The sequence below is a fragment of the Apaloderma vittatum genome, unplaced genomic scaffold (genome assembly GCF_000703405.1).
Source record: "Apaloderma vittatum isolate BGI_N311 unplaced genomic scaffold, ASM70340v1 scaffold7411, whole genome shotgun sequence".
Classification (NCBI taxonomy): domain Eukaryota; kingdom Metazoa; phylum Chordata; class Aves; order Trogoniformes; family Trogonidae; genus Apaloderma; species Apaloderma vittatum.
The window spans coordinates 123-26,047 of NW_009697307.1; the positions used below are offsets into that span (position 1 = coordinate 123).

The 25,925-nt window shown below is 38.8% G+C and overlaps 1 protein-coding gene across 1 annotated transcript in view; it reads left to right on the forward strand.

Moving 5' to 3' along the window:
• Positions 1-264: 264 nt before the first annotated feature.
• LOC104280049 (mannosyl-oligosaccharide 1,2-alpha-mannosidase IB-like) overlaps positions 265-25,925 on the forward strand; it is a gene marked incomplete at its 3' end in the record, with an annotated part of 25,814 nt that continues 153 nt past the window's right edge. The window contains exons 1-4 of the mRNA XM_009877578.1: positions 265-327; positions 3,369-3,463; positions 6,288-6,411; positions 6,825-6,918. Of these exons, the coding sequence (XP_009875880.1) occupies positions 265-327; positions 3,369-3,463; positions 6,288-6,411; positions 6,825-6,918 (376 nt within the window). The remainder of the gene's footprint in view (positions 328-3,368; positions 3,464-6,287; positions 6,412-6,824; positions 6,919-25,925) is intronic.

Sequence of the window (25,925 nt, forward strand, 5' to 3'; positions counted from 1 at the left end):
GAGTAGGGTAATGGGAAAATAAAACTAAATCTTAAAACACCTTCCCCCTATTCCCTCCCTTCTTCCTGGGCTCAGCTTCACTCCTCATTTCTCTACCTTCTCCTCCTGAGAGGCACAGGGGGACAAGGAATGGAGATTGTGCTCAGTTCATCACACGTTGTCTCTGACTCTCCTTCTTCCACAAGGGAGGACTCCTCACACTCTTCCCCTGCTCCAGCATGAGGTCCCTTCCATGTGAGACAGTCCTTCATGAGCTTCTCCGTCATGAGTCCTTCCCATGGGCTGCTGTTCTTAACGAACTGCTCCAGCACGAGTCTCTTCCGTGAGGTGCAGTCTTTCAGGAACATACCCTTTTCCTTGTACTAGCCCTTTATATACTGAAAAGTCGTTATCTTGTCCTCTCTTTAACATCTTTTCTATGGACTAAATAACTCCAGTTCTTTTACTGTTTCCTAATGAGCTCTATTTTAAGACATCCATTCATTTTCTGTTCTTCACTGTTATTTCTGCCTATATGTTTCTTGAAATGCATTGTCTGTCAACAAGAAACTGCCAAGGCTGAAATAGACTCTATCAGTCCAACGTGTTTTTCTTTTTTTCAAAAAAAAGGAAAAATGCTTACTATATGGTAAGTAACCATGTTGTCTGATGCCAGCACACTATCTAAAAGCTAGAGCCTGATGCATTTACTGTTGCTCTTACAGTAAGTCTGAAACTCGCTAAAAGAAGTGACTTCCGTGAGCTCAGCAGAGCACTGTGATCACATCTACGGCCTCTCATAAAGGGCATCTCATCCACCACTGCTAGCTACATTTCTTTCTTTTCCCTATCTTATGGTCACTTGCTCAGATAAAAATCTATGCAGCTGTCTTCCCATTATCAACTCCAGTCTGCATTGCTAAACACTAGTTGGATTTGTTATCCAGAAGCAGCAGTGAAAGAGGGCTGAGATAGGAGTGACAGAAAGTAAAGGCGTGTCTTCAACCAGTAGTTTGTTTCCTTGCATCCAGTCTTGGATGAGAGGGATGTGAAGAGGCAGAGTTTTTCCTTCTGATGCTAAGTCAGTGGTATCTAGACTCCTCAGCCCAACAGAGGTGACAAGAGGGTGCTTTAACCACAGCAGGTTTTCACAGATACTGTCGGGGTTGACTGAACTAGCAGTAACTGCTGGCGCTCTGGTTTGCTCTCGTGCTGAAATGTCTGGCACAGGGATTGCCTTGCCCTGACTGTCCGTGACTAGATTCATGCACAGTTAGAGCTCTTATTAAAACCTGCTTCCAGTGCTATAGCTTGTTCCCCAAATATTGTAGTACATTTCAAATGGATTAAAAGCTGGATAGCGGTATGTAAACAGCCATTAAGAATGTTCTTCTAGCGAGGATGTTTCTAGGGATATTCTCCCACTGAATATTCCTACCGTAATGATTCAGTGTCTTTTATTAATGAATAGCAATGCATAGCACTTTCAGAGGATGCAGGATCCAAAAGGTGAATCAAACAAATTCATGCCACAAATACCTTTCCAAACTATGTACTATTTAACTGGAATTCACCGTTCTGTTCTGGATTAGGTATCAAAGCTTGTCTGCAACGTAGCAGAACTCCCTTTAGATGATTCCCTATAGATAGTTCTGTCTGGTCTTGACCCATCTCATCTACTGCTTAAAAATCTAAAAGTTCAGCATGAATTTTTGACATGTATTTATAGATGGAAATCAGGTAGTTTATATGTAACTCGGCCAACACAGAACTTTTAGTTCTCTTTGGGATTTCTTTTCCCTCAGTTAACAAAGACTCCACCTGTATTATACCTCTTACTTATGCCGTCCTATTTTGACTTGATCCTTTATTCAAGGTCAGAGTGCTTCCTGAATTTTACTACTAAATCTGCATATTTTCTCAACGATCGTTTCTTGTCAGTATCTTTGCTAAAAATCATTCAAGCCATATTGCCTCTCTTACTTCACAGTTCTATCAAGTTGTATTCTGAGGTATCATCTTTTACGGTTTAGACATATCCCATCTTAGAATTCATTTAGAGTGCCTCTGTAAAAGTTCTTTTTCCTGGCTCATTCCTTTCAGATGCACCTACATCTCGCCATACTCCACTGCACCAAATACAATTAGATGTCATCTTTAATATTCTTTTCTGGTTTATTTCATGTCTCACTAGTTGTCTCCTCAAATATTAAGATATTGATCTTTTCCCACCTTCATGTGAAAAATGAGGATGTTTTTGATTGCTTATTTTTCCACAACTTTTCAGCTGGCCTCTCCCATAAGCATCTATTCTGTTTTCCTCCCATTGACTTTACAAAAGAGAAATTCTTTTTATTAATCTGACAGAGCTGTCATGTAGTCCTTCTTAAAGCTCTTACTCTTCTTGATTACAGAGTATTGGTCACGTAGTTGATAATAATGTTTCTATAGCATGTCCATGTTGCATAAGTTATTTGGGGTATGGTAGCTCTTTTCATTACATGTTTGTGCAGTGCTTCAAACTGATGAATAGTGCTATCTCCAAATTAAGACGATACTTTTGCAGAAATAGGGTGGATACTGACAGTGAGTTAATTAAAATGTATTCTAGCAACTAGCTGGTAAAACCAGTGTTATGGCATCGGGATCTACCAAATACACCTTCTTGAAAAAAGTGCTTCCCGTAGGCTTAGAAGGAATTTTCTCCTAATTGTTCATTTAACAAATAAACATTAGGCTCTGAACAGAGCCGTTACAGATTTAGGAATAACACTAAAAATGAGAGAGAATTCATCCTGTCTGTAATTTCTATGAGTAAGCAGACTTAAGAAGAAAGATTAAACCAATAATTATTTTTCTTAGGCCTTACCACTGAAGGAAAAGCTCCAGGAAACTCTCTCTATATAATTTTGCATGAACAGTGTTTATAAAAGAGTAATAACTGACTGCACTATATATGTTGTTGTTAAAAAATATCTTGGAAGTTTGTAAAAGTTAAAATACTTGTGTGAGGGGTGGAGGAGTTTTCTCTTGATTTTTAGCTACAAAATATAGAGTATGGTTTACAGACTGCTTTAGAAAGCACTTGGAATTCCTAATATTGATGAAGGGGGATGGGAGGAGAATTGTATTCTTCTTTAATAAGAACCTAAGCTCTATTGCTGGAGAGCATGTAAGGAAAGAAATGAAAATTACAAGTTTTAATGTTCAAATCTTAATGAAACTGATAAAGCAAATAAGTAAAAAACTAATTATAAGGTAGTGTATTTTTTACAATGTAAAGATTTTCTAATACAAAGTGATGAGTGAGGCAAAGAAATTTCAGTCTTTATAATTCTTGGAGAGAAATCAGACTTTCTAACTGTTTGCAATTGATCCTACTATCTTAGGTTTTCAAGATCAAAGCTGTGCAACTGGCAGGAAAACTTCTCCCAGCCTTCAACACACCTACGGGTATACCATGGGCAATGGTGAATCTGAAAAGGTAATAAATTTTCTTTTGTGGGAAAGCATGTCCCTCCCCCTATGTCCAATTTAAAATTAGTAATGGCATATGTCAGTTTTTCTTACTAGTGGAACTGTAGAAGATGTGGACAAATTGATGTTGCTGTCACTTTAGTATAACTTTAATAGAGTTCAGAGCATTCTGCCTCATTAACTGCAATAAAATGTGACCATGATTTTTCTTCTCGTGATTCTGCAATAAGAATTCAACATGCTGTTGGAACATACCCAATGTATTATGCCGTGTGTTGCCCTAGAGCTTGACCATTGGGTCTGAAGTCGTTTAGATTCTTTAAACATATTAAAAGCCAAAATTGTTGGCAGGTTGTGGTTGAACTTACTGGGTTTTACATACTGTATGAGCTGTACATTACCTTTAGAAGACTCACAACATTTGAGAAGTTGATGGGACTCTGAAAGTATTAATTCATTTTACAGTTCAGCTTACATATAAAGGCTAACATGCTGAATCTGCTGTGGTCCGTGGAGAGGAGATGGAGAGGCTCCTTTAGGTGGCTGTTCAGGTCAGACACTGAACTTGGATGGCATTGCCCTGTGGAAGAGACTTGCGTTACCTAGTTTATCTTGTGTTGCTTTTTCAGTGGTGGGATTTCCCTTGGACTTTGAGAGTGGTTTTGACGCCAGGCATTTTTCAAATTTTTGTTCTGTTCTTAAACAGTGGCTGAATTGGGAGGTATGTCTAGATTATGGATAGGCTTAAGCAATTTGGGATAGGAAATAGCAGAGTTTTTAAATCGTTTTAAATTTATTTCCTTTTAAGAGATATTTGTTGTGCTTTGTTAGACTGTGAAGAGGCTTAGGACTGCTTTGAGAGCATTAGCCTTACTTGCCTTTTTGTGATCAGGAAACTTTGCTGTCACTCCTTGGGTGAAGACTATGGAGCCGTGGTTTGCCCTTCCAAAAAAAAAAAAATCCTTCCCTGGTTTTCTCTGCTTTGCCTGTGCTGTGCTTTCCTTTCTGAGTCCATTTATTAGACCTCTGCAAAATTAATATTGTTGGGTTAAATTTCCCTATGCACTTTCTGCCTGGCATTATGGTTTAGTCAGTCTTGTGCTCTTTCTGCAGAATCATAGGGCTTGAAATTTCTCTGTGCTTAAGCTGTTTTTTTTAATTTCTGCTTTGCTTAGCCCAAGGCTGCACAGTGGTTCGGTATGTTGGGTTGTGATAGGACTAGAGGGAATGGATTAAAGCTAGAGATGGATCGGTTCAGATTGGATGATAGGCAGAAATTCTTCACCATGAGAGTGGTGAGGCACTGTAACAGGTTGCCCAGAGAGGGGGTGGATGCCCCATCCCTGGCAGTGTCCAAGGCCAGGCTGAATGGGGCTTGGAGCAACCTGGGCTAGAGGGAGGTGTCCCTGCCTGTGGCAGAGTGTTTGCAACTAGATGATCTTTAAGGTCCCTTCCAACCCTGACAATTTTATGATTCTATGTTTGGAGGGCCCAGCTGGCCATACTCCTCAGGCAACACAGGCTCACATAGACGGTGAGGTTTCATAAAATCATAGATGTAAGAAACTGCAAGCAGTAATGTATGGATACTTATCTGTAAAACACGGAGGCAGATTGCATGGGAAAGGGGTCAGAGCACAATCAGAAAGGCAGGACTGGGGAGGAGAATTTGCAGTAGGCAGAAAGGACTTGGGTGCCAGAAATTTCCTGTGTGCTGGTATTGTTTATGCATTTACTGTGTCAGTCTGTTGGTAATGTGCAGAACCAGCCAGCATCACAGAAGAAAATAGTGACTGGCATGCAGTAAGAGACAAGACCTGAAAGAAATATTTGGAAAACTATTGACTTGTATTTTATTATCTTTTGCATTCATAATGAAACACTTAATTTTCTCTTTCTATGAGAGGTGTACTAAAGAAGCCCTGAGACAAGCTATGGTTTTGTCTCTGTAAACAGTGGTTACTGTACTTTAAAAGATGTTGTTCTGTCTTGGATCAGAACTACAAATACTGCTCCGTAACCAACATTTTTCCTTTACATTTCCTCTTTCTAATTTGTAGTTTAAAAAATAAGTAAGAAGACATTCCTGATTGATTGTAGTCATACTGATAACTGAAATCTTTTATGAGAAGAGTAGAAGTAATCTCCAGGAAAATATAGTTAACTTCAGAAATTAAAAGACACGATCCTCAAAGGTGGTGAAAACTCAAAAATTAGATGAAACTAAAGGTAATTTATGTGTAGTGGTATCTCTTAAAGTGCCAGACATATGAGGTGTATGATACTTCCTGGTGATTCCTTATGTGAGCCTGAAGAACTCGTAATATTCTACCTACAGTAAACGTACTGTTTTCTTATGTAGATACAGAAGGGGCCCACTCCCACCCTCTGGAGTGTCTAACACTGACCTGAAGCACATCCCACACAGGTTAAGGGGCCACAGTTGGTGTTTGGCAGAACAAGGAAGCAGACGCTGCCACCTTCATGTTGTTTGATAATTACTTTTAATTCTTGTTCTTAGCAACATGCAATGAATGAACAGCAGTCGTGATTGGGCTCAGTATTAAGTCATTATATTTCTCTGACATCAAAGTATTTTATCTTACAATCACAGGACTTTTTGCTGATGAGGTCATGGTAGCTTTTATACAAAAAGACGCAACCGATGAACCAACTGATGAGTCAATTGACAACTCCAGTAATCTCAAATGAGAGTTAATATTTTGCTGTTACTTGTTTGATTTGCAGTGGTGGTTATTACTAGTGCTGTGCACAGGAATTCTGAATTTTGTTATTTTCTCCCTTTTTCTATGTGTATTTGTTGAATTCAGTGGTGTGGGTCGAAACTGGGGCTGGGCTTCTGCTGGCAGCAGCATCCTCGCTGAGTTTGGTACTCTGCACATGGAATTTGTCCACCTCAGCTATTTGACAGGAGACCCTGTGTACTACAACAAGGTGGGTTTCAAATTCAGTTTTTTATCATACGAGTGTCTTTTTTACTGCTTAATCATAAATTGCATTGAAGTAGAGGTAATTGCTATATTGAATTCTATCTGCATTGTTGGTAGGAGGTAAATTTTTTTTGTACTTGTATTTCTGTTACCAAATAGGTGACTTTTCCAAGTAGAAAATTTTGACAGCACAGATTTTCTTATTTGTTTTAGTACACATTTAAAAATCATAATTTTAAACACGTTTATGTGAGCAGTCCTATAAAACCAAAAATGTCATAATCTGCAGGAAGCTCCCAAGAAAGCTTCTGGGTTCAGATAAGAAAATTTACTACTAAAAAGAACTACTAGATTTAACTATGTGCAGACAATAGATGAATGTTGTTAGTGGTGATCTTGATTCTTGATTTAATTTAGGTCATGCACATTCGGAAGTTACTTCAAAAAATGGATCGTCCTAATGGACTTTATCCAAATTATTTGAATCCACGAACAGGCCGATGGGGACAACGTAAGTATTTTTACTTTATTTATTCTTGATTAAAGCTGCTCTGCTTTGTTGCTGAGTTGGAGAGCAAAAAAATTATTCTGTAGGATGCGAACAGCATTGCTTGAAAACATACAGCATAGAAGGATTACTGAGGCTTGAGATCTCCTGAAACGAACTTTTTGCCTGTTGCTTTCTCTGAAGTCATGCAGCTCATTTTTTCTGGTACTTTCTGAAAGCAACTTCCTATCAATTCTGCTATTTCTCTTTTATCAGTTACTAAAATCTTCAGTAATAAACAATCAGGCTAAGAATAGTTTCCTCGTTTTGATTCTGTTCCCAATTTTGTTCTGTAAACCATCTGGTAAGTGGGTTATTGTAAGGTAATGTAGAAGTAATGCATGTTTGTGGTGGTTAAATTTTAGCTCTTTCACCTGATGATAGGAACTGGGATTTACAAACATCTTTCTTCTACTTTGTGGCATGTGAAGTGGCATGATGAACTTCCCTATAGATCCTGCTGGTATTTATGTGTGTCTAATGTTTTTAAAAAAATGGCTTTGGAATTAAAAAGTTGGTTTTGTTGCTGACAGTGTAAGTAGAGAGCTAAAACATGAAGACAGAGACACAAACATGACTCCTTTTCCTGAAGTGGTTCTTCCAAGAAAAGTTGAGTGGTTTAGTGCTTTCATACTAGATGTGGTGAAAAAGAATCTTCTTCTTCAAGGTTTCTGTTCCTATTTCTTTTATGAATGTAGGATTATTTATGAAAAACAAGCAAGATGATCTATTTTTGTCCTGTTTGACACCACTGACAGATTTGGGGGATTTCAGTGGTTGGCTGTAAATATCCAGCAGAATGTGTTCTGGCTTGCAAACTGAGAATTTTCTTCTGACTTTGAGTCGGGTATATGGGGGAAATGAATGCAGCTGTCATTGCAGTGACTGTGAAAAGAGTTGCCTAATCCCGTCGTTAGGGCCAAAATTCTCTCAAAAGCATCTAATATCTGTGAATGAATAGTGACACCTTCTGAGACAGACACATGGGTTGATGAGATAAATTCTTGAGACAAATTTGAGTTTAACAATGCATTCAGGGAAAAGAAAGTGAGACTTTCACCTAGTCACCCATTATTTCTTCAGAAGACAATTTTACATTGTTGTTCTGAAATAATTTTTTCTATTGCTTTTAATGATGCTCAGAATTAGCAGCTCTCTAGAAGAAAATAATCTTGGTCACTGAGAATAAACATACAATTTTAACTTTACAGAAGTTTGATGGAGCTCAAACATACTATTTAAATAAATTTTCGAAGATAATATGTTTGAGATACAAATTTAGGATCGCAGACTGAGGCTTAAGTTCTAAAGATAAAAAGAAATATAACTTTATGGAGCCTTTTTTTTTTCTTTTTTCCCCTGTGCTGCTCATTAGCCACAAACTTATTTCCTGGAATTGGGTGGTTGTTTTGGGGTTGAGGTGGTTTTTTTGAGCAAATAAGCTTCCAAATGTGGATACATGTGTTCTGGTAGTGTTTCTAAGAGTTCCCCAATGCAACAATCATTTGTAATCATATCTTGAAAACTTTTGCAGAGACAAGATAGTAAGAATTCATAATTCTGTTTTTTCTTCCATAAGCCAGGAGGGAATGATGGGAAACTGTTGTATGCCTGCTAGATCACTCTTCAGTGAATCTATTTGCAGAAATTTAAGAAGTTACCATAAAGGTTCATGTGCAGTGAAACACAGGATGTATGAGCTGGAACAGCTGAGACTTAGACAGGAATATTTCTTCTGATTCTCCTGCAGAGATTGTATCCAGCATCTCAGAAGTTAGTTAAGTAAAGGTGATACCTTCACGTACTACATCGCAGTTCACTAGAGGACTTATGTCAGAATCCACGATACTTTTACTGGCCTGAGTCATATTGTTGGTATTAAGGGCAGGCAAGGCTTTTATGTCCTCCCTGGAAGGTAATTTCAAAGAGCATTGTGTTTGGCTTGTTATATACTTTAGTACTGGAAAGGCTGAGACGATGAAAGACTACCAAAGCATAACTTTCCTTCTTTTAGCTTCTGGGAAAGCTGCCCTTTTTGTCTTTGCTGTGACCTTTAGTTTGATGCATCTTATCTTGTACAAAGTACTTTCTCCAGATAGTTCCTGAGAATTATTTCAGAACTCTTTGTTTGCCTAGATCCTCTTGCCTCTGACCTTTCTGGGTTTTCTTTTTTCAGTTTTTTTTTTTTAATCTTCATTTTAACTTGTGTTGGATTTTTTTCACTCCTCAGACTTTTTTTGGCTCAGGTGTAGTTAGGTTTTCTGTTAATCTGTACAGTGTTGCAATTAAGCCATGAGGGTGTGAAATAGGTAAAATAAATCTACATAAATACACTGTTGAAGAAATATGAGACTTAGCTGCTATATAGCATCATTGTGGTGGGTTTCTTTTCCTATACCCATCATTCTAACGGTGTGTGCATTCTAGTGGTGGGTATCTTTATTCAAAGTGATAAAAATATCCATGATCTGCACATAGCAGTCAGACTAGATAATGGTATTATTACCAGTTCATTATCCAAGAGTATTAAACAAAATATAAATGGAAGAATTAATTTCTGATAAGTTTTCTTTTAATTTATTTATTAAAAAACCTCAAAAATAGAATTTTAGTAGAAGAAAAAAGATACACTTCTGTGGGTTTTTTCCTGTTTGATTTTGTTCTAACAGACTGATAGCTAAACTTGAGTACTTAAATATTTATTGCAAGACAGATTTGTGGAAGAAAATATAATCCTCATTTTCTGTAGCTTTGGTGTGGCCCCACAGGACTGCAAACTGTATGGATCTCTACTTGCAACAAGAATTTTGTGGAAAATTCTTGATACCTTCTACATTGATATGGTATTTTGATACCTTCTCAGGGATAGTCACACAAGGAGCCTAAGCACATCCTCATTTTCTGTTCTTAACCGAAAAAAAAACCTCTCAAGGTGGTTTTGGTGGGGTATTTTGTGGGGTTTTTTTGTTTGTTTTGCTGTTGGTTTTGTTTGGGGTTTTTTAAGTCTGCTTTATCTGACTTGAAATCCCAGGTATTAAACATTGATGTGAACAACTAATATACCTTTGAAATGCCCCATTTGAAAAATCTTTGCTCTGGGGATGTGTGCAGTGATTTATGCTGCCATTTATGTAAACTCTTAGCACATGTAAGGTCTCACAGCATACTGCCTTTCTTTTTTTTGAATCTCAGATTTTGCAAAATCTAAATGTCAGGTTGTCCGTCAGAACTTTATATGAACTAAATACAATTCACAAATACAAAGCTTGTATCTTGGCTGCAGATGTTAAGAAATTAGAGTAATAAAATTCAGTGCTAGGTCTTACAGATGGGGAAAGTGATATTTATTTGTTTACAGAGTCATTACGCTGGTTGATTTTTACCCACTCTCATTTTCTCATGAATTTAAATCACTTGTGCTCATGAGTACCAAGTCATGTCCAAGTTGTGTGGACTCAAAGAAAAAGTGACACTACTATCCAGTCCTCTTCACATATGTAGGGTTCTAAAATAATGAACTGGTTTTTGACAGGCCTTTTAGGGATCAGCAATTTTTAAGGGTTTCTTTTGATGCCTCAAAATATTTCTGTCTTTAGCCTCCATAGATCTTAGACAATGTTGCCATGTCGTGTCTGTTTTTCCTAATTTCAGTGTATGCTTTCAATATATGTGTGTGGTCTGTTCTCTTCTTGGGTTAGGGGAAGGGTGTATGTATTATGCTGCAACTTTGATGCTGTCCTGGTGTTGGGATGTGGGTCTGATGAGTCATTTCTGCTGTGGATTCATTTCTCAGAGTGCAGGCCTTTTCATCTCAATATAAAGAGCGTGTTCTGCAGTTTCAGTGCTAGAGAGAACGATGTTCTGAGGACACTGCCCTGTACAGATCGTCCTTTTTTGCTCATTCTTCAGCTGGTGCTTACAAAGACATGTGTTTTCATTCAAATCTCTCAGTGTTTCTGTTAAAAATACCTAAAAAGGTATAATCAGTAACCTACGAGTCAATTAGTGATTGTGGTTTCATCAAGAAGGACGTAACCATGGCTTCCAGGTTCTTAACAAGTTGGAGAGACGAGCCATATAGTGTTGCATAAATCTAAGCTATAGCGATGTCTCCATAACGTTTACATTTTTATGAATATAAAATATATTTCCATGTGCATTTAATGTCTTTTAGGTAGGACTTGGAAAAAGGTTCTGATGAGCGATTACCATCTTTTTGTTTCTGCCTGCCTCATGAAGCAGGGCTGGGAGCTGCAGCAGACAGGGCTGCACAGGGGCTGCCATTCCATCCCATCATTTCTTTCCATTTGAGTGTCGTAGAATCTGATCCTAAAAACTCCTGGGTGACTACTGGTCACTGCTAAGTCTCCATGCTTTCCAGTGGATATGCTTTGTAATACAGCTGTACATGACTGCACCCTTACTGCCATGTAGCAGGAAGGGAGTTTATTATACCCATGAGGAGGAAAATGATGCCGTGTAGGCTAAAATATTTGTGTTTAAGCTTGTAACGTGCAGGTATTGTAACAGCAAGAGTGGCATTACAGCTTTTTAATGCTCAGAGTTTGTCAGCTCTCTGTGGCTTTGGCTAGAAGACAGAGCTATAAATGCCCACAGGAATGCTGACAAATTCAACTTTTACTTATGGACTAAGGTGATGGTCCAGTATAAACAAGTGATTTACAATACTTGAGTCTCGTGGTTTAGATTTCTGTAAGACTGAAAGGAAAACAACTGGCAAGAAGCATATTCGAACCTCTCACATTAGCCTACAGTTATCTTTGTTAGCTTTCTGTTTCACTTGGTGCGTTGTTGGTTTGATGTAAGTATCAGAACTTTGAATTTAGATTGTTTTCAAAAACAGTGACAGTCTTGAGACGTGCTACGCAGATGTACTGACTAGAATTTTGATTAAAAGCAAGACATTTCAGAATTATGGAAATTAATTTTCACTGAAGAAAAATTATTTTAAAAAATATGTTGAGAAAATTTCATTTGCATTTGCAGACAGGTTAGGTGAGAATACCAACTATAAGAGCGGTAACAAAGAAAATACCAATCCGCATGTTATTGCCAAGTCAGGATGTGCTGCTTGCATATTTCTGTAAATTGCGTGTTCTTCCTTTCTACTTTTCAACAGGAATCATTGCGTTTCCTCTCTAATCCCAACATCTCTTGCAAGTAATGTTACTGAAGGGAAACTAGAATCCCTCTGGTTTCACATCTCACTTTCTGCCATTGGGCTACCTATGGAGCTGCCAGTGTTATGTATGAAAGTTGCCTTAGTTTTTAGGCTATATATGATTTCTGTCTGCAAGAAAATAAGCGGAGATACCTATTATGTGTCAGCCTTCTGTGTTTATTACACCTTAGTGATATGTAAGCACATTAACAAATTACTGTAAAGTAAGCTAATATGGCAATTTACAATGCATGAGCTGAGTGTTACTCTTCAGAATGTCATAGCAAATATTGATGTGATGATCATTCAAACTGCATCCTACAGCACTTTGTTCATGCCTGCTTACTGATAATAAGCACCTTTAGTCAGATTTGCAAGTGGACTAAGTTAAAAAACGAATGACGGATACTCTGTCAGCATGTTTACAAGGACTCACCAACAATGTGACATCGGTCCACTTATGTGTATTTAATGCACTAAATTTAAATGCTGTCTTCATGTACAAAGTGATGTCTAGCCACTGTACAGAGTCATAACTAGCCTCCTGAGACAAATAAAAGAATTCACACAGGAGTTTAGCCTGCCTTGTTACACACACTGCCTTAGTGCCTTTTTTGGTGATGTTCTCACTTTCTTGCAGTTTCCTGCGTTTGTTACTGCAGCGTAATCAGATGCATACAACCAAGTTGGCTGAATGGGAGAAATTTATATCCTCTGTTTTACATCTGTTTGTGCTGTAGACTCACCTTTAAATAAACCAAAGCAAATGCCTCTGTGAGTGTGCATATTTCAGTTTCTTCAGGTGGTCTTTCATTTTCAACAATAAATGCTTAAATTGAACGAAGCCAAGCACTTTTAATTTAAAAATATTGTTTAGAGGAGGCTTCTGTGGATTTAATTTATTTGAATTAGATTTATACTTCTGTTAAAAGGGTATGGTTTTTGCAAGTAGGAGAGGCAATAAAAACAATTTTAAATTACTTTTGCTAAATCAGTGCAAATACTGAGTGAATATTCCTAAATTTTTATTCCTGGCTGTACAGCTAGTTTTAGGCTAATGCTCTTCGGCTGAGCCAGGCAATTAACTGAACTGCTCGATTTAAAGTCTTGCAGGTAATAGACTAACCATGATTAATACACCCTAGCTATTTTAATTTGTGATATGCCATCATATCAAATATGTAGCACCATCTGTCTGTATTTGTCATTATGTAAAGGGAATTTGAAAGTAAATTTGATCTAAATGTTTGTAATGCATTAAGAAGGCCACTGCATCCAGCAGATGCAGAGACCTGGTGATTCCTTGTTCCCAGCTATTGAAGCCCAGCCAGGGACAGGTCTCTTCATCCCAGTCCAATGGATGTGGCTGCTGTTGTTCCCATTTCCAGGTTTGGCCAGTAGCAAGGCTGAGGACGTGTCCTAGAGAGGTGCACAGGTACATACTGAGAGAAGGCTGATTTGGCTGCCCAGACCAACTGGCACTGACAACACTGCCTTTGTAGCACCCACGCTTGGTGTTGCCGCAACTCATGTAAAACGTACGTATAGGTAGCCAGGTCTTGCTTCTCCTCCTGATGTTCGCTGTCAGGTAGATGCAGGCACTCTCACACTCTTCACAAGGACCCTTATAGTCACAGATCCTTTAAATATTAGCAAAGACTCTCAGTTTGCCTAATACCCATGCTTGAAGCCTCGACCCCTTATGCAGCCACCAGCTCAGAGCTTGTGTCTTTTCGGATGCAGGTCTTCTACTCACCAGCTCATCTTGCTTAAAGTTTGATAAGGGATACGCACACAGACACTCAGTGTTAAATTCACTGGGAAAAACAAATGCACACAGGTGTTTCCCGGGCACATCAGCCTTGGGCCCTGGGACCCACTGTCTTTTCTCCAGCCATTGTCACTGACACCTACCTGCCCCTGTGACCTGCAGCCTCTTTCTCCAGATGCTGGCATTCTGACCTCACAACACTCACCCTAGTCCCTCCCATCACTGGCACCCAGACCTCTTGCATGGCAGATTCTCCAGATGCTCACATCTAGACCTGCAGGCTTTGCAACCCATGGCCGCTTCTGCAGCTGCTGGTGTTAAAACCTTGCAGCACTTACTCATAGAATAGTGAGTGGGATTACCTGCAAAAGATGAAGAGTTTAATAAGAAGATAGGCTGGGCTGGTAGGATGCAGGGCTCAGAAAGACAAGCCTGATGATCTTCATCCCATTTATGTGCAACCAGGCCCTTTAAACCCACTTCTTCTCCATTTTTCCCATGCTTGTCCCTCCCCAGTCTACCCCGATACTTCAATTTTCCTCTTGTTGGCCCTAAATAGCCCATAGTAAGTTTCATCTAAAGCCATGGACCCTTTCTGCTTTCCCATAAATAGGATTCACACAGTCCTTCAGGTCCTCTCAAATATCTCATAATGCTTGTGACAATCATGTTTTCCCTTCTTGTCAGTGACAGTTTGGCTCTCCAAGGCTGTGCCTTTAATCATAGAATCACAGAATGTCCTAGGCTGGAAGGGACCTTAGAGATCATTTAATCCAACCTCCCTGTCGTGGGCAGGGATGCCACCTCTCGACTAGACCAGGCAACACATTTAATGGTCCATCGGTCAGTAGCTGAAGCGTTCTATTCTGTGTTACTGTTACTACCTTCTTATTAATGTCTGTGTGTTTAATTACCAATTCCCTTGTTGTTTGTTATTTCTTTTATACTAAATATTCCTTACCCTTATAACTTGATGAGGAAAGTACTCTCATTCTTCATATCCCCATGTGTGTGAAAATGCTAATACAGAGAACAGTCAGCATGTCAGCTGAAAGATACTGTCCTCACAGGATGAGATCTATCTAACATATAGGAAGAGTAGCTCCCTTCAATGCAAACTTTAAAACGTGCTGCAGAGATTGGTAAATAAATCACTATTTGGATTTCTGTTATTGAGATTTTCCTTGTTTAAGTTAAGCAAGAGAGTCTTCCCGTCTTTACATCTGCCTCCAGGAGATTAAAACCCTTGCAGATTCCAATATGAAGTGAATAATACTGAAGAATGAAGTGGCCTTTCAAAAGATGAAAGAAATGCTGCAGGCAAGTATTTAAGATAAAAATGTATTTGTAGCATAAATTAGTAGGTTGACAGTCTAGTTATGGGTAGTGAGAAATATGCTAGTGTTGGAAAATTCCTGTCTTTGACAGCTGAAGCTACTAGTGTTCCCCTTTAACTATGAATGTAGTTTGCATTTTCTCTCCCCCTGTGCTGCTTACGTTGTTTGTTTATTTACTAGCTGCCTTGTTTAGGAGAAGTAGTCTCTTAAATTATCTGTCATGCTTGAGATATCACTAAAAAACCAGCATCACCAAGAGTCACGAAAAATCAAATTGTGAAGTGGAATGTCAAGTACTGGCAAACTATCTGTAACCTAAAAGGAAGGGAAGGGAATTGTGTCAAGTAAGCCTGCATTTTACAAAAAGTATTTTACAAAGGTCTTCAGATAATTACTTTCAATTTGGATTTGTGGATGATAGTTTCTAATGCTTTAATTCTTGGGTGATTTTTTTTCCTTGTGTATTATGTAAAAGATTTTCTCTCTCTTAAATAGAAATTTTGTGGAATTAAATTAATTTTAACTATTGCTGAAGTACTTCCCAACCTGACTTCATCTTTACACATTTATTTGATTTAGCAAGTAAACTTATTTTTTTGTTTTATTGTTGGAATGTCAGTTTCAGAACTGGAGATATGTGATCTATGTGATGGTTAGTTTGGAGATTGATGCAAGCATTTATTGTGGTGGGTTTTTTAATTTCAAATCTGCTTTCAGTTGAGTACCTTCTGAACAAACAAAATACGCTTTCTAGACTTCCAGCAGTAGGTCTGCATGTACCAGTTGCAAATGAGGAGGTGGGGTTGGTACTCTGCTGTTTAATTTTCTTTACTATCTTGGCAGATGTCCTTAATTTTTCTCTCAACAAATATTCTGTTATGTTCTGTATTTAGGATCATGCATGTGTTTTGACTAGAAAATAATCTATGTGATCTCTGCTGGGGAATTCCCCTTGCCCTTTTGCTTTACAACCACATTCAAATGTGATTAAATGTGTTCCAAGAAAAGACCGCATTCAAATTTGTTTATTCATTAGAAGCCAAGAGCAAGCTAATCTATTAAAACTTTGTTTTAATGAAATGCAGCAGAGCTGTACATTTGAGGGAATATGCTTTTATAAGACTACAAGGTTAAGACGTTTTGCTGATCTGTTGAGCAAGATGCTGAAAAGCTAAACAGAGAAAAGCTCTGTTCAGTGTGTAAAAGATTCTAATGTTATTGGAAGGTTAAACATTTATATGAATTATGCATTTGAAAAGGCGTGTCTATAAATAATTCCTAAAGAAAGGATTTGGATATGATTTTGAAAGTGCTTGTGTACGTTGCAGTGGAAGGAGATTAAGATTTTATTTTGCTGTACCACCAAACTGTACTTTTAGAGCATGATCTTGTTGAAGAGTGCATCAAGATCTAAAATTTGAAATCTGCCCCACAACAGCTTTAACATTTATTTTCCTCGCTGTGAATTTAGTAAATGAATGTTTGTTAACAGAGTCCAATGTGTTAGGGTATTGCCTGATAGTCCAGAGATGCTAAATTGTTGGCTGTGAAGACAGCTAACTTAAAAAGGACTGGGAAGTAAAAAGGTGTCCTTGGACACATGCTCTGTTAATTTTTAAAGTCAGGTAATTTCTTCAAGAATTGATTTTTGTACCAAGTTCTCCATAGACTTAAACTGTATTTTTGAACCATTCTTGACTTATTCATTTCTTATCAAAGAGAAGCCTGTCAAAGTACAATTGCAAACTTGTTACAGCCTTATTATAGTTACTTGGTTTTATCTTATTCTTTGTGTATCACTTGTTGGAGGCTGTGCACCTAGCCGTTGATACTGATGTTTTCCTCAGACCAATAAGAGATTCGGGCGACACATAACAGTATTCCTTTTCATTCTGTCTTCGGTATGTGAGACTTCATCTTCTGAGTTATATGTGGAGTTGTACCTTCTGATGGTCACATGAAGAACATTTCCAGTTGGGCAACACTGAGGTGAGAGGGTCTGTAGTTTTGTTCAGGAGACGTTGAATGTTTCTTCCTGATGGGCTCTTTAAATTGTGAAATTCCTCGGTGAGCTGGGCTGTCCTGTAGCAGCAAGGTAAAGTCTTGTCTTGGAGATCTATTTGATGACGTAGCTGATCTTTGATTGCAGATCACACTGTAGCACTTTTTAGCCTATATGGTCAGAAATAAGAGAGGGAGGGTGATGAGTGCAGTCCAAACATAGGGTGTGGTAGCTCAGTTTCAGTCATGGGACATGGACTATGTCTTGCAATCATTACAATTTCCTAGCACTTACAGAGTAACCAAAACTTCAGCTAGCTGTGTGTGCAATATCAGGGGTCTGTCATTAGAAGAACAAGAAGAGATACAGAGAGAACTTTAGGAGAAGAAACCTGCAGAGTAGCCTGGATTTATATTGCATGCGGTGGAGTCCATGAGCACATCAAAAGCAGGGAGTGTCTTTCATTGCTTCTCTGAATCTCTTTTGACTGTCAGCATTCATGTGTGATGTATATGTGTAAACAAACACATATACAAGTATGTAAACTGCTGTGGTCTTGATACAACTTGAAGGGAGAGGGTGAAGTTGTTGACAGTGGTTTTGCCAGCTCATTTTGCCTAGGTGGATGGTGGGCTAGATTTAATCCAATAAAGGTTTTCTCTTTCCTGTTTTCTTGTTTTTAATCTGTAAGAAGAGACTTAAGATCTTATAGGAAGACTAAGGTGAATAAACTACAGGTTATAATGACCTTAAGAGCCTGTCAATGCCACCATGTAGAAACTCTTACTCAAAAGGGACTCTGGATTGTGGACAAACACCTACAGCAGAACTGTTTGTAGCAGATAATGTTACCACCCCTTAGCTGTTTTTTTAAAGCATGCTCGCCAGATAAAATTCAAAGTCATCAAAGGTAGGTAAACATGTACCTGACTTCCCAACAATCCGCTGCAGATTCCAGCAGCTTAGCTAAAGCTGCCAGCACAGGTGGGATTTACACTGATTCCAAACTGAGCAGAGAGGCAGGTGTGCTTCATTCAGATGGCTCTGTTAGTGAGTGTAATAATCTGGAAAAGACAACTTCAGCTGGTAAAAGGCTATTTCAGTTTTGAGCAGAAGCACCAGTGTAAAGGTTTGATGATTTTCACACGTGGATGACGTATTTAGTTGATTGGTATTTAATTTGTGAATGTGTCTTCTGAGAGATGACCTAAATCTTTCCAGAGTTATAAATAATAGCTGGAATGTTTTCAAGTTTCGGAGAAGTTTGAATATGGTAAGGAAAATATGTGTTCCAGCTGTGACTTCTTGAGTGTGGAAGGAGAGCCTGTTGTAAGATACCAAATTAAGATACTCCTTTGACATAACAGAATCATAAACTGCATTCCATCTGAAGGTGCATTTCGGTTCTAACAATATGAGTTACCTAAATATATCTATTAGTTGGGCTACTTGTACTTGCTGGCTGTGTCAAATTGTTTCTATTGTCTTTGCACACACTTGAATTGTGTAAGTTTGAGAATTTTAATCTTTAGTTTGATAATCACTACAGCTCTAGGAGGTCAATTTGCTTAATCTTTTATATAAGAAACTGATAGCACTTAAAATTAAGATTGTTCAACCCTTTCCACTAGGTGCCTGTGCTTTCAGTTTCCTGTAGCTGCCAAACTTTAGCTCTTCCAACTGTAATAATCTGTCTGCCTCAGGCTATTTTGTTAGGGTTTTTTAAACAGCTTTGACAAAATTGCTTCGGCCATTTCTAAATGAAGCTAGAGGTGGAATGTGATTTTACCCAGATTAAGGTTTATTTTTTCTAAGCATACAGTAAAGGAACTCAAGAACCATGGTGTTTTGGATATGAAATACCGTGGGAATAATTTCTTTCAGGACTGCTTGAGAAGAAAGCCATCCACATTCTTCCAAGCCTCTGAAAAATATTCACGTCTGCTTTCTCCATATGGAGTATTTAGAGTTCAGCTGCTACTTTCTCTGGAGTTGTGTGTGCTGAGCAGGCGTGATCACACATCTCTAGGTTGGGAGGAGCTGAGCTAGGTTTTTCTTGTTGCTTGAATCTGTTGTGACACCAGAGAGTAGAATGGGTTATCTTGTAACTTATAAGTGCTCGGCTTTGCAACTGTAACTATTTGTTCAGTGTAATTATGTTACAACCTGCATGTTTTCAGAAAAATTCTCATTCTGGTTCCTTAGTGATAAATGATTCATAGCTAACTGAAAATTGCACCTCCACCTCCTTTTATCAGGGTGCTTCTTCTGCAGTTAATTTACAAGTGTTTGCACTCTTAAGCCATCCACTATGGCTTATGGCATCCGTAGCTTGAATTTCCACAGTGAATTGCAGCAGCTGCAATTTCCAGGACCTCAGCTTTCTGGATTAAAGGATTAGAAAGGGAGCTTGCACCTATTTAGAGCAGCTGAGGGCCCTAAGCCCAACAACATAAAGATTGAACCAAAATTTAATCAGAGCCACTCTGAAGACAAACAGAAAAGCAGTTCTCTACAAGTTTCCTATACAGAGAAAGAGGGCTCCTGCCGGTTGGTGTAAGGCCGGTTGGTGCCCATAACAACTACTGGTGATGGAGTGTGTGGATTTCTTAACGAAGGTTAATATTAGCTTAATCACTTCTCCCTTCTGGTCACTTATCTTTTCTGCTCTTAAACTCCTTCGCTGACATATTGCAATATCACTTTGTCAAAGACAGAGTGTTTGTGATCCTTAAGGAGAACAGCCTTCCATTTTACTACTTTGTGCTTTTGTTGCAAAGTAGTTCTGTACTGCTACTCTCTTGGTTGAAATGAATCAGTAGGTGGTTCATCTTGGCGTTTCCAGTCTATTGGGTATAGCACTGTAGGCTGGTTTAAGTTAGTTTTCCTTTACTTTAGAGTTGTAACTAGCAATTCCAGTTCTACGACTTGAGTTTCTTTTATATATTGCCAAATTTATAATTCTTTGGTTGATTGTTCCCAAGCTGTCTCTACATGTTGAGCAGCATCCCTGCCCATGACAGGGAGGTTGGATTAAATGATCTCTAAGGTCCCTTCCAGCCTAGGCCATTCTATGATTCTATATTAAATCAGTGTAGTAGTTGCAAATTTGTGAATTAAAAATACTGTTGGCAAGATTGATTCTTGTCTCTGCCTGCTTGTGCTTATGTACTGCTATAATGTCATCTAACCATTACTGCTTTTTCAGCCTGTGCAGTCTAACCATACTTCTGCTCAGCATTTTATTTCATCTTTTCATTCTGTGTGCAGTAAATGATGCATAAGCTTTATGGACACAGTGGAAGGCTGGAAGGTCATGCCCTGGGGTCAGGAAGGAGGAACACAAAGTCTCACCCTCAGGTGTTGTGACAGCAGCATCAGATCTGGTGTGATGTGTTGCTTTTAAAACAATGCCTGGTTTCTTTCTTTATTCCTGCTCGTTCCCAAGAAATGACAATTGAACAATTAAGCAGAGAGGGCTTAGCAAATCATGAATTGTTTTTAATTTCCATCATTAAGCTGCTGTTAACTACTTAAAGCCGTCTGCTCAAAATAATTTACACATCTTAAGTTTGCTCTAGAGAGCAGGTAGACCTTCATTAGAGCAGGTTTTGTTATTAATGTTATCTTTAGGGGGCTTTCAGCTGTTGTGGAAAATATTTTATTGCTTACTGAACCAAACTTTCCCTGTAAACAAAAGGAAGTGGCCCATCTTTGAAACCTGCGATCTGCTGCCATAACCATGTTCTTGGGAACCACTGCCGTTCATTTAGAAACTGGCTTGCTGTGGAGGAAGTTATTTCCAGCCATTAGGTAGATCTGGGTACGAGTAAGAAGAATGAGCTATGTGAACATCTGGTATCCCTCTTATCTACTACCATCCCCAAAAACTAGTTCTGGAGAGGAAGAACAGCCAGATCCAACACAGTGCCTCAGCTGTAATTGAGGAGCGGGAACCCTGTTGCCCACGCCCTGAAGAGCTAGCTGAGTAAAAAAACAAGTGTATTTTGTCTCCCCAGTTTTATAAAGAAACAATTACACTTACAGAGGACAGATCACAAGAGAGCCACAGACTCTCCCTCCTATCTCAAGCTGAGATTTATTGTCATTTCAGTTAGACAGTATGTATGTGCCTTTCTGACCTGCGACGCAGTTCTGTAGTTTGCTGTGAGATAATTGTCCTGGTTCTCCTCCGAGGACACTGTTTCAGTAGTGAGGTAATGAAGTGCAGATATGAATCAGATCATTCTAAGTGAAACTGGCTTTATAAATATTAGATAATGATGGTGTGAGAATTTAAAAGAAGGTTCTCCAGTCAGTATCTGGGAAAGAGGTGGATATGATTTTTGGAATATCAGCTGAGACACATTATTTGACTAAGTATAGGTGGTCTTTCATCAATAAATTAAAAAATTTATTTTTTTTTAATTGCATGCAGTTTATTAAGAAGAAAAAAGCCAATATTTAATACAGTGTATATCTTTTGAGGTGTCTGAGAAAAAATGTTGCTATGAACTGTAAATACCATCTTTCTATTAAGATTTTATTTGTCACTTTCTGGCAAGAAGGAAGCCTACAAACAGACTGACTGCACAGGTTTGCATACAATGTACTTTCAAGTGTGTGACGAACCAGAAAAAATACTGAGTTTTTTGTAATTGCTTTTGGTAGCAGTAGTTAAAGGTATTCTTTGCAACTGCAACTACTACGTCTTTTAGTTTAAAATACGGAATCCATGACTGGAATCTTGTTATTTTTGCCCAGTCATCTGGGCCTGCATTTGAAAAAGTTGGGAAGGAAGAAGATATCTTAATTTGCCTTGATTGGAAGAAATGAATGTTCTAAAAATGTCTACATGTCATTGAACAGAATATGTCGTTTCTGCCATATTTGATATACCCTCATACTTCTGTTCTCTTTGCTATATTTGTCTTAATCTGCAAAGAATTTTACTTCAGGATTTTACTGTGAAACACTTCTTCACATGAAAAACCTTTAAATGGCATAGAGCTAAATAAATAATTCTTATAGATCAATTGTATGGAAAATTAAATTCATTTTTAAATTTTCAAAATACTTATAAAGTTTTTAAACATAATACTTTCACAGCTATGTACTGAAGAGTACCCAGTGCCAAGATGCTATTGTAAAGGTCCCTTCCAACTCCTAACATTCTGTGATTCTATTCAGATCACACGTTGTTGCTTTTTAGCTGGATTGATGTGCAAGGTTAGGGCTGAATCAAAAACTTAAATATTTCACATGCAAAATGTTTCTGTGAGCAAAACAATTTGAGTTGAGCCAAGTTAAGTCTTTGAATCCATCTGAGCTGTAGTTCGAACGGCAGGAGAGAATGATAAACACTGTAGACCTTCTGATGATATTCGCATAGAGAGCTTTGTCTGCAGGAGAGAATGACACGTGATGACCTAATTCTACAGTTTTTACGAGATATATATTTGCTTGAAAAGGAATCTTGAAAAGTATTTAGGAAAATCTCTAGGTCAGAGCAAGTTTTCAGTCCTGCGATCTGTGTGTTTTACTTTTCAGTCATTACTAGCTATAGTCATTACACAAAATGCAGCAAAATCTGCTTTAGCATTGCTTTCTGACACCAGCAGAAGACCTGAAGATCTTGCCAGGGTGCAGTTAATGCATCTGTTAAAGCTGGAAAACTACCTTACTGTGCTTAATCAGAGCATCATAGAATCATAGAATGTTTTGAGATGGAAGGGACCTTTAAAGATCATCTAGTCCAACCCCCTGCAGTGAGCAGGGACATCTTCCACTAGGTCGGGTTGCTCAGAGCCTGGTTAAACCTGGCCTTCAACATTTCCAGGGATGGGGCTTCTACCACCTGTCTGGGCAGCCTGGTCCGGTGTCTCTCCACCCTCATTGTAAAAGTTTTTTTCCTTATAACTGGTCTAAATCTACCTTATTTTGATTTAAAACCATTAGCACTTGTTCTATTGCAACAAGTGCTACTTAAAAGTTTGTGCCCATCTTTCTTATTGCCCCCCTTTAAGTACTGGAAGGCCACTATAAGGTCTCCCTGGAGCCTTCTCTTCTCCAGACTGAACCTCAGTTCAGCTGCTGTAGTGGCCTCCTTTTCACTTCTGCCCTTTTTCAGCTATTTTTTGAAATGGGGAGCATTCAGGGAAATAAAGACAGCCATATCTCAGTGCAGTCATTTTTCTTGACATACTGCTTCCCTTCTCTGTGAAATGTATCTACCTGTGATGTCTTATCATGTGTGAACGTGAAAAATATTTCATCTCCCTTTCTTGCTGCTGAAGAGAAGGAGCAGAGTTAGTTTGCCCTTTCTGACAGGTCTGCTCTCTGGTCCAGCTACGAAAGGCACCAGATGAGGAGTGGAGGAGCCCACTGTTTAATGAGAGAGAAGCCTTGAAAACTCCTAGCAGTTGAGAGTTGGAGTTGGGTATGCGAAATGAGAATAAAGAGGACACTGCTGCTGGGAGCTGCGAGGCCCTCAGAAACCCTTAGCCGTACCATATTTGCCTCTCGCTTGCTGAGTGGGAGGAGGATAGGTATCCGAGAGGCTTGCCCAGCTCTGTTCTCTGAATGCATGAAGAAGGTGCAAAAAAAGGTGTCTAGGGGATGGTTCCCAGTCCTGTGTGTCCCATGGCTCCTGGTTCCTGCATTCCCTCTCTCATCTGAGGTGAGGAACAATGTGGACAAGGAAAATAGCTGCTGACAGGAGGGAAAAACAGTTCTCAAATGACTGCCTGAAAAACAGATGTGAAATGGGTGCCTATCTAATAATACGGAACATGATTTTCTTTGTTTAGGAAATAAACCTTTTCTACTCATCTTCCTGCTCCTTTCCTGCCCCGAATCCAGCTGGAGCTGCTGCAAGTTGAATCTTTCAGTGAGGGTACGGCAGCGTGTTCTGATTGAGGACTGAATGCCTCTGTGAAAGAAATCTGGCAGAGGAGTAGTGTTGGCTGAAGTGACAGAGCTCAGCTGGGGAGGAGGCAGCAGCTTAACAGAAGTTTTAAAACCATATCACAGAAGTTTTATCTATCTAACAGAAGTTTTAAACCATATCTCTTGTGAAGACAGTGCCATGAGTCGTAACTTTGAAGTCTTGGGATAGTTTGTTTATTTTTTTCCAAAAACTACAGGCCCTTAGTTCTTGTGTCTACTTGAGAATGTAATTGTGCATTGAAGGAGTAATTTCCAGCCCTTGCTTTTGTGAAAGAAAGTAACTTATGACCTGAATCTGCTCTTACAACTCAGAGCTAGAAAGCCTATGAAAAGTCATCGTTTGTAGTTAGATCACTGAGTAGCTGGGTGTGAAAAGGCTGTCTAGGAGGTGATGAAATACAAAAGAAGGTCATGAAGTAATTTGCTCCAAATTCCCACTTGTTCCTTCCTTTGTTTAGAAATCCATTGGTAAGTAGCAGAGGAGTCATGAGGCAGCTAGAAGAGTTAGGATAGAAGCATCTACCAGCTCTAACCTCCTACTCACATCTTCAGAAACAAGCAGACGTGCTGAGGCAGGATGCTGCTTGGAGAAAAAAGGAACAGAATGAATGCTCTAACTTCTCTTTTACACCTTTATCCCAGAAAGACTGTGAATAATACTGTTTTTCTGAGGTACTTCGGAAAAGGAAGTATCCTATCTTCTCTATTTTTCACCTGGTAGAAGGGAACTTGCATGACTCTAGCATGCAGGCTAAGACTGTTCTGGTAGCAGCATTTTGGGAGCTGTAATGGAACAGACAAGGTTCTGGTGCCATTCTGGTTGGAAGCACTTGTTAAATCTCATGGAGTGTACTGCTTTTTGAATGAAGGGTGCACTGAGAGAGTGCTTACCATGGTTGAAATAGGAGCTCCAAAACTGAGTCAGACTGTCAGCAGACTTTTTGTGGGGATGTATGACAGTTCACCCTAAGAGAAACGTAGGTAGTTTTCATGTGGTCTGTCAGCACAGGATAGTGATGACTCTACTTGTGAAAGGCAACCCCTGCAAGAAAAGAAAAAAAAGAAAGAAAAAAAAAAAGGTGACAAAAACCGAAATCTGTGTGGTAGGAGGTCCAGTTTCTGTGGTGGTGGATCAAGCAGGCTTATCCTGTAGCGCCGTGGCTCTGCATGGCTGCTCAGGCACGGTGGAATAGAGTAGGACTTGTGTTTAAACTGCAAAGGCAATTTGCCTCCCTTTTGACTGAAATAATTAAAATAAGAACATGTACTTTGAGAAATTCATGAGTCTGTCAAGTATGTACCCTGTTGGAAATAAAAATCTCCTGGAAAGATTTGATCGTGTGTAGTTCCTGGCAGTTCGTCGCCAGACATGTGACCTGTGTATATTCTGGATACAGAGATTTTACAGTTTTTTATATATGCTTTTTTACATATATTAAAAAAAATTTAAAATGCAAACCGAGCAGCAAAACAATTATGTTATGTGGAATGAAATTACATTTTTCGTAAGAGGAATAGCCTGTGCAGAATGACCAATAGTGACACATACAGCGGGTTCCACACTTACGAAGTAAATTCAGAGGGGATAAGGGGATACAGTGCAGCTTTGCTGCTAAACAGGCTTGAAATACTGATAATTCCAAAACAGTAGACCTTAAAAACATAAGTTTATATTTTGAATAAATTTAAGCTGCATTATGTAACAACTTGAACTTTTTTTTTTCCTCTTTC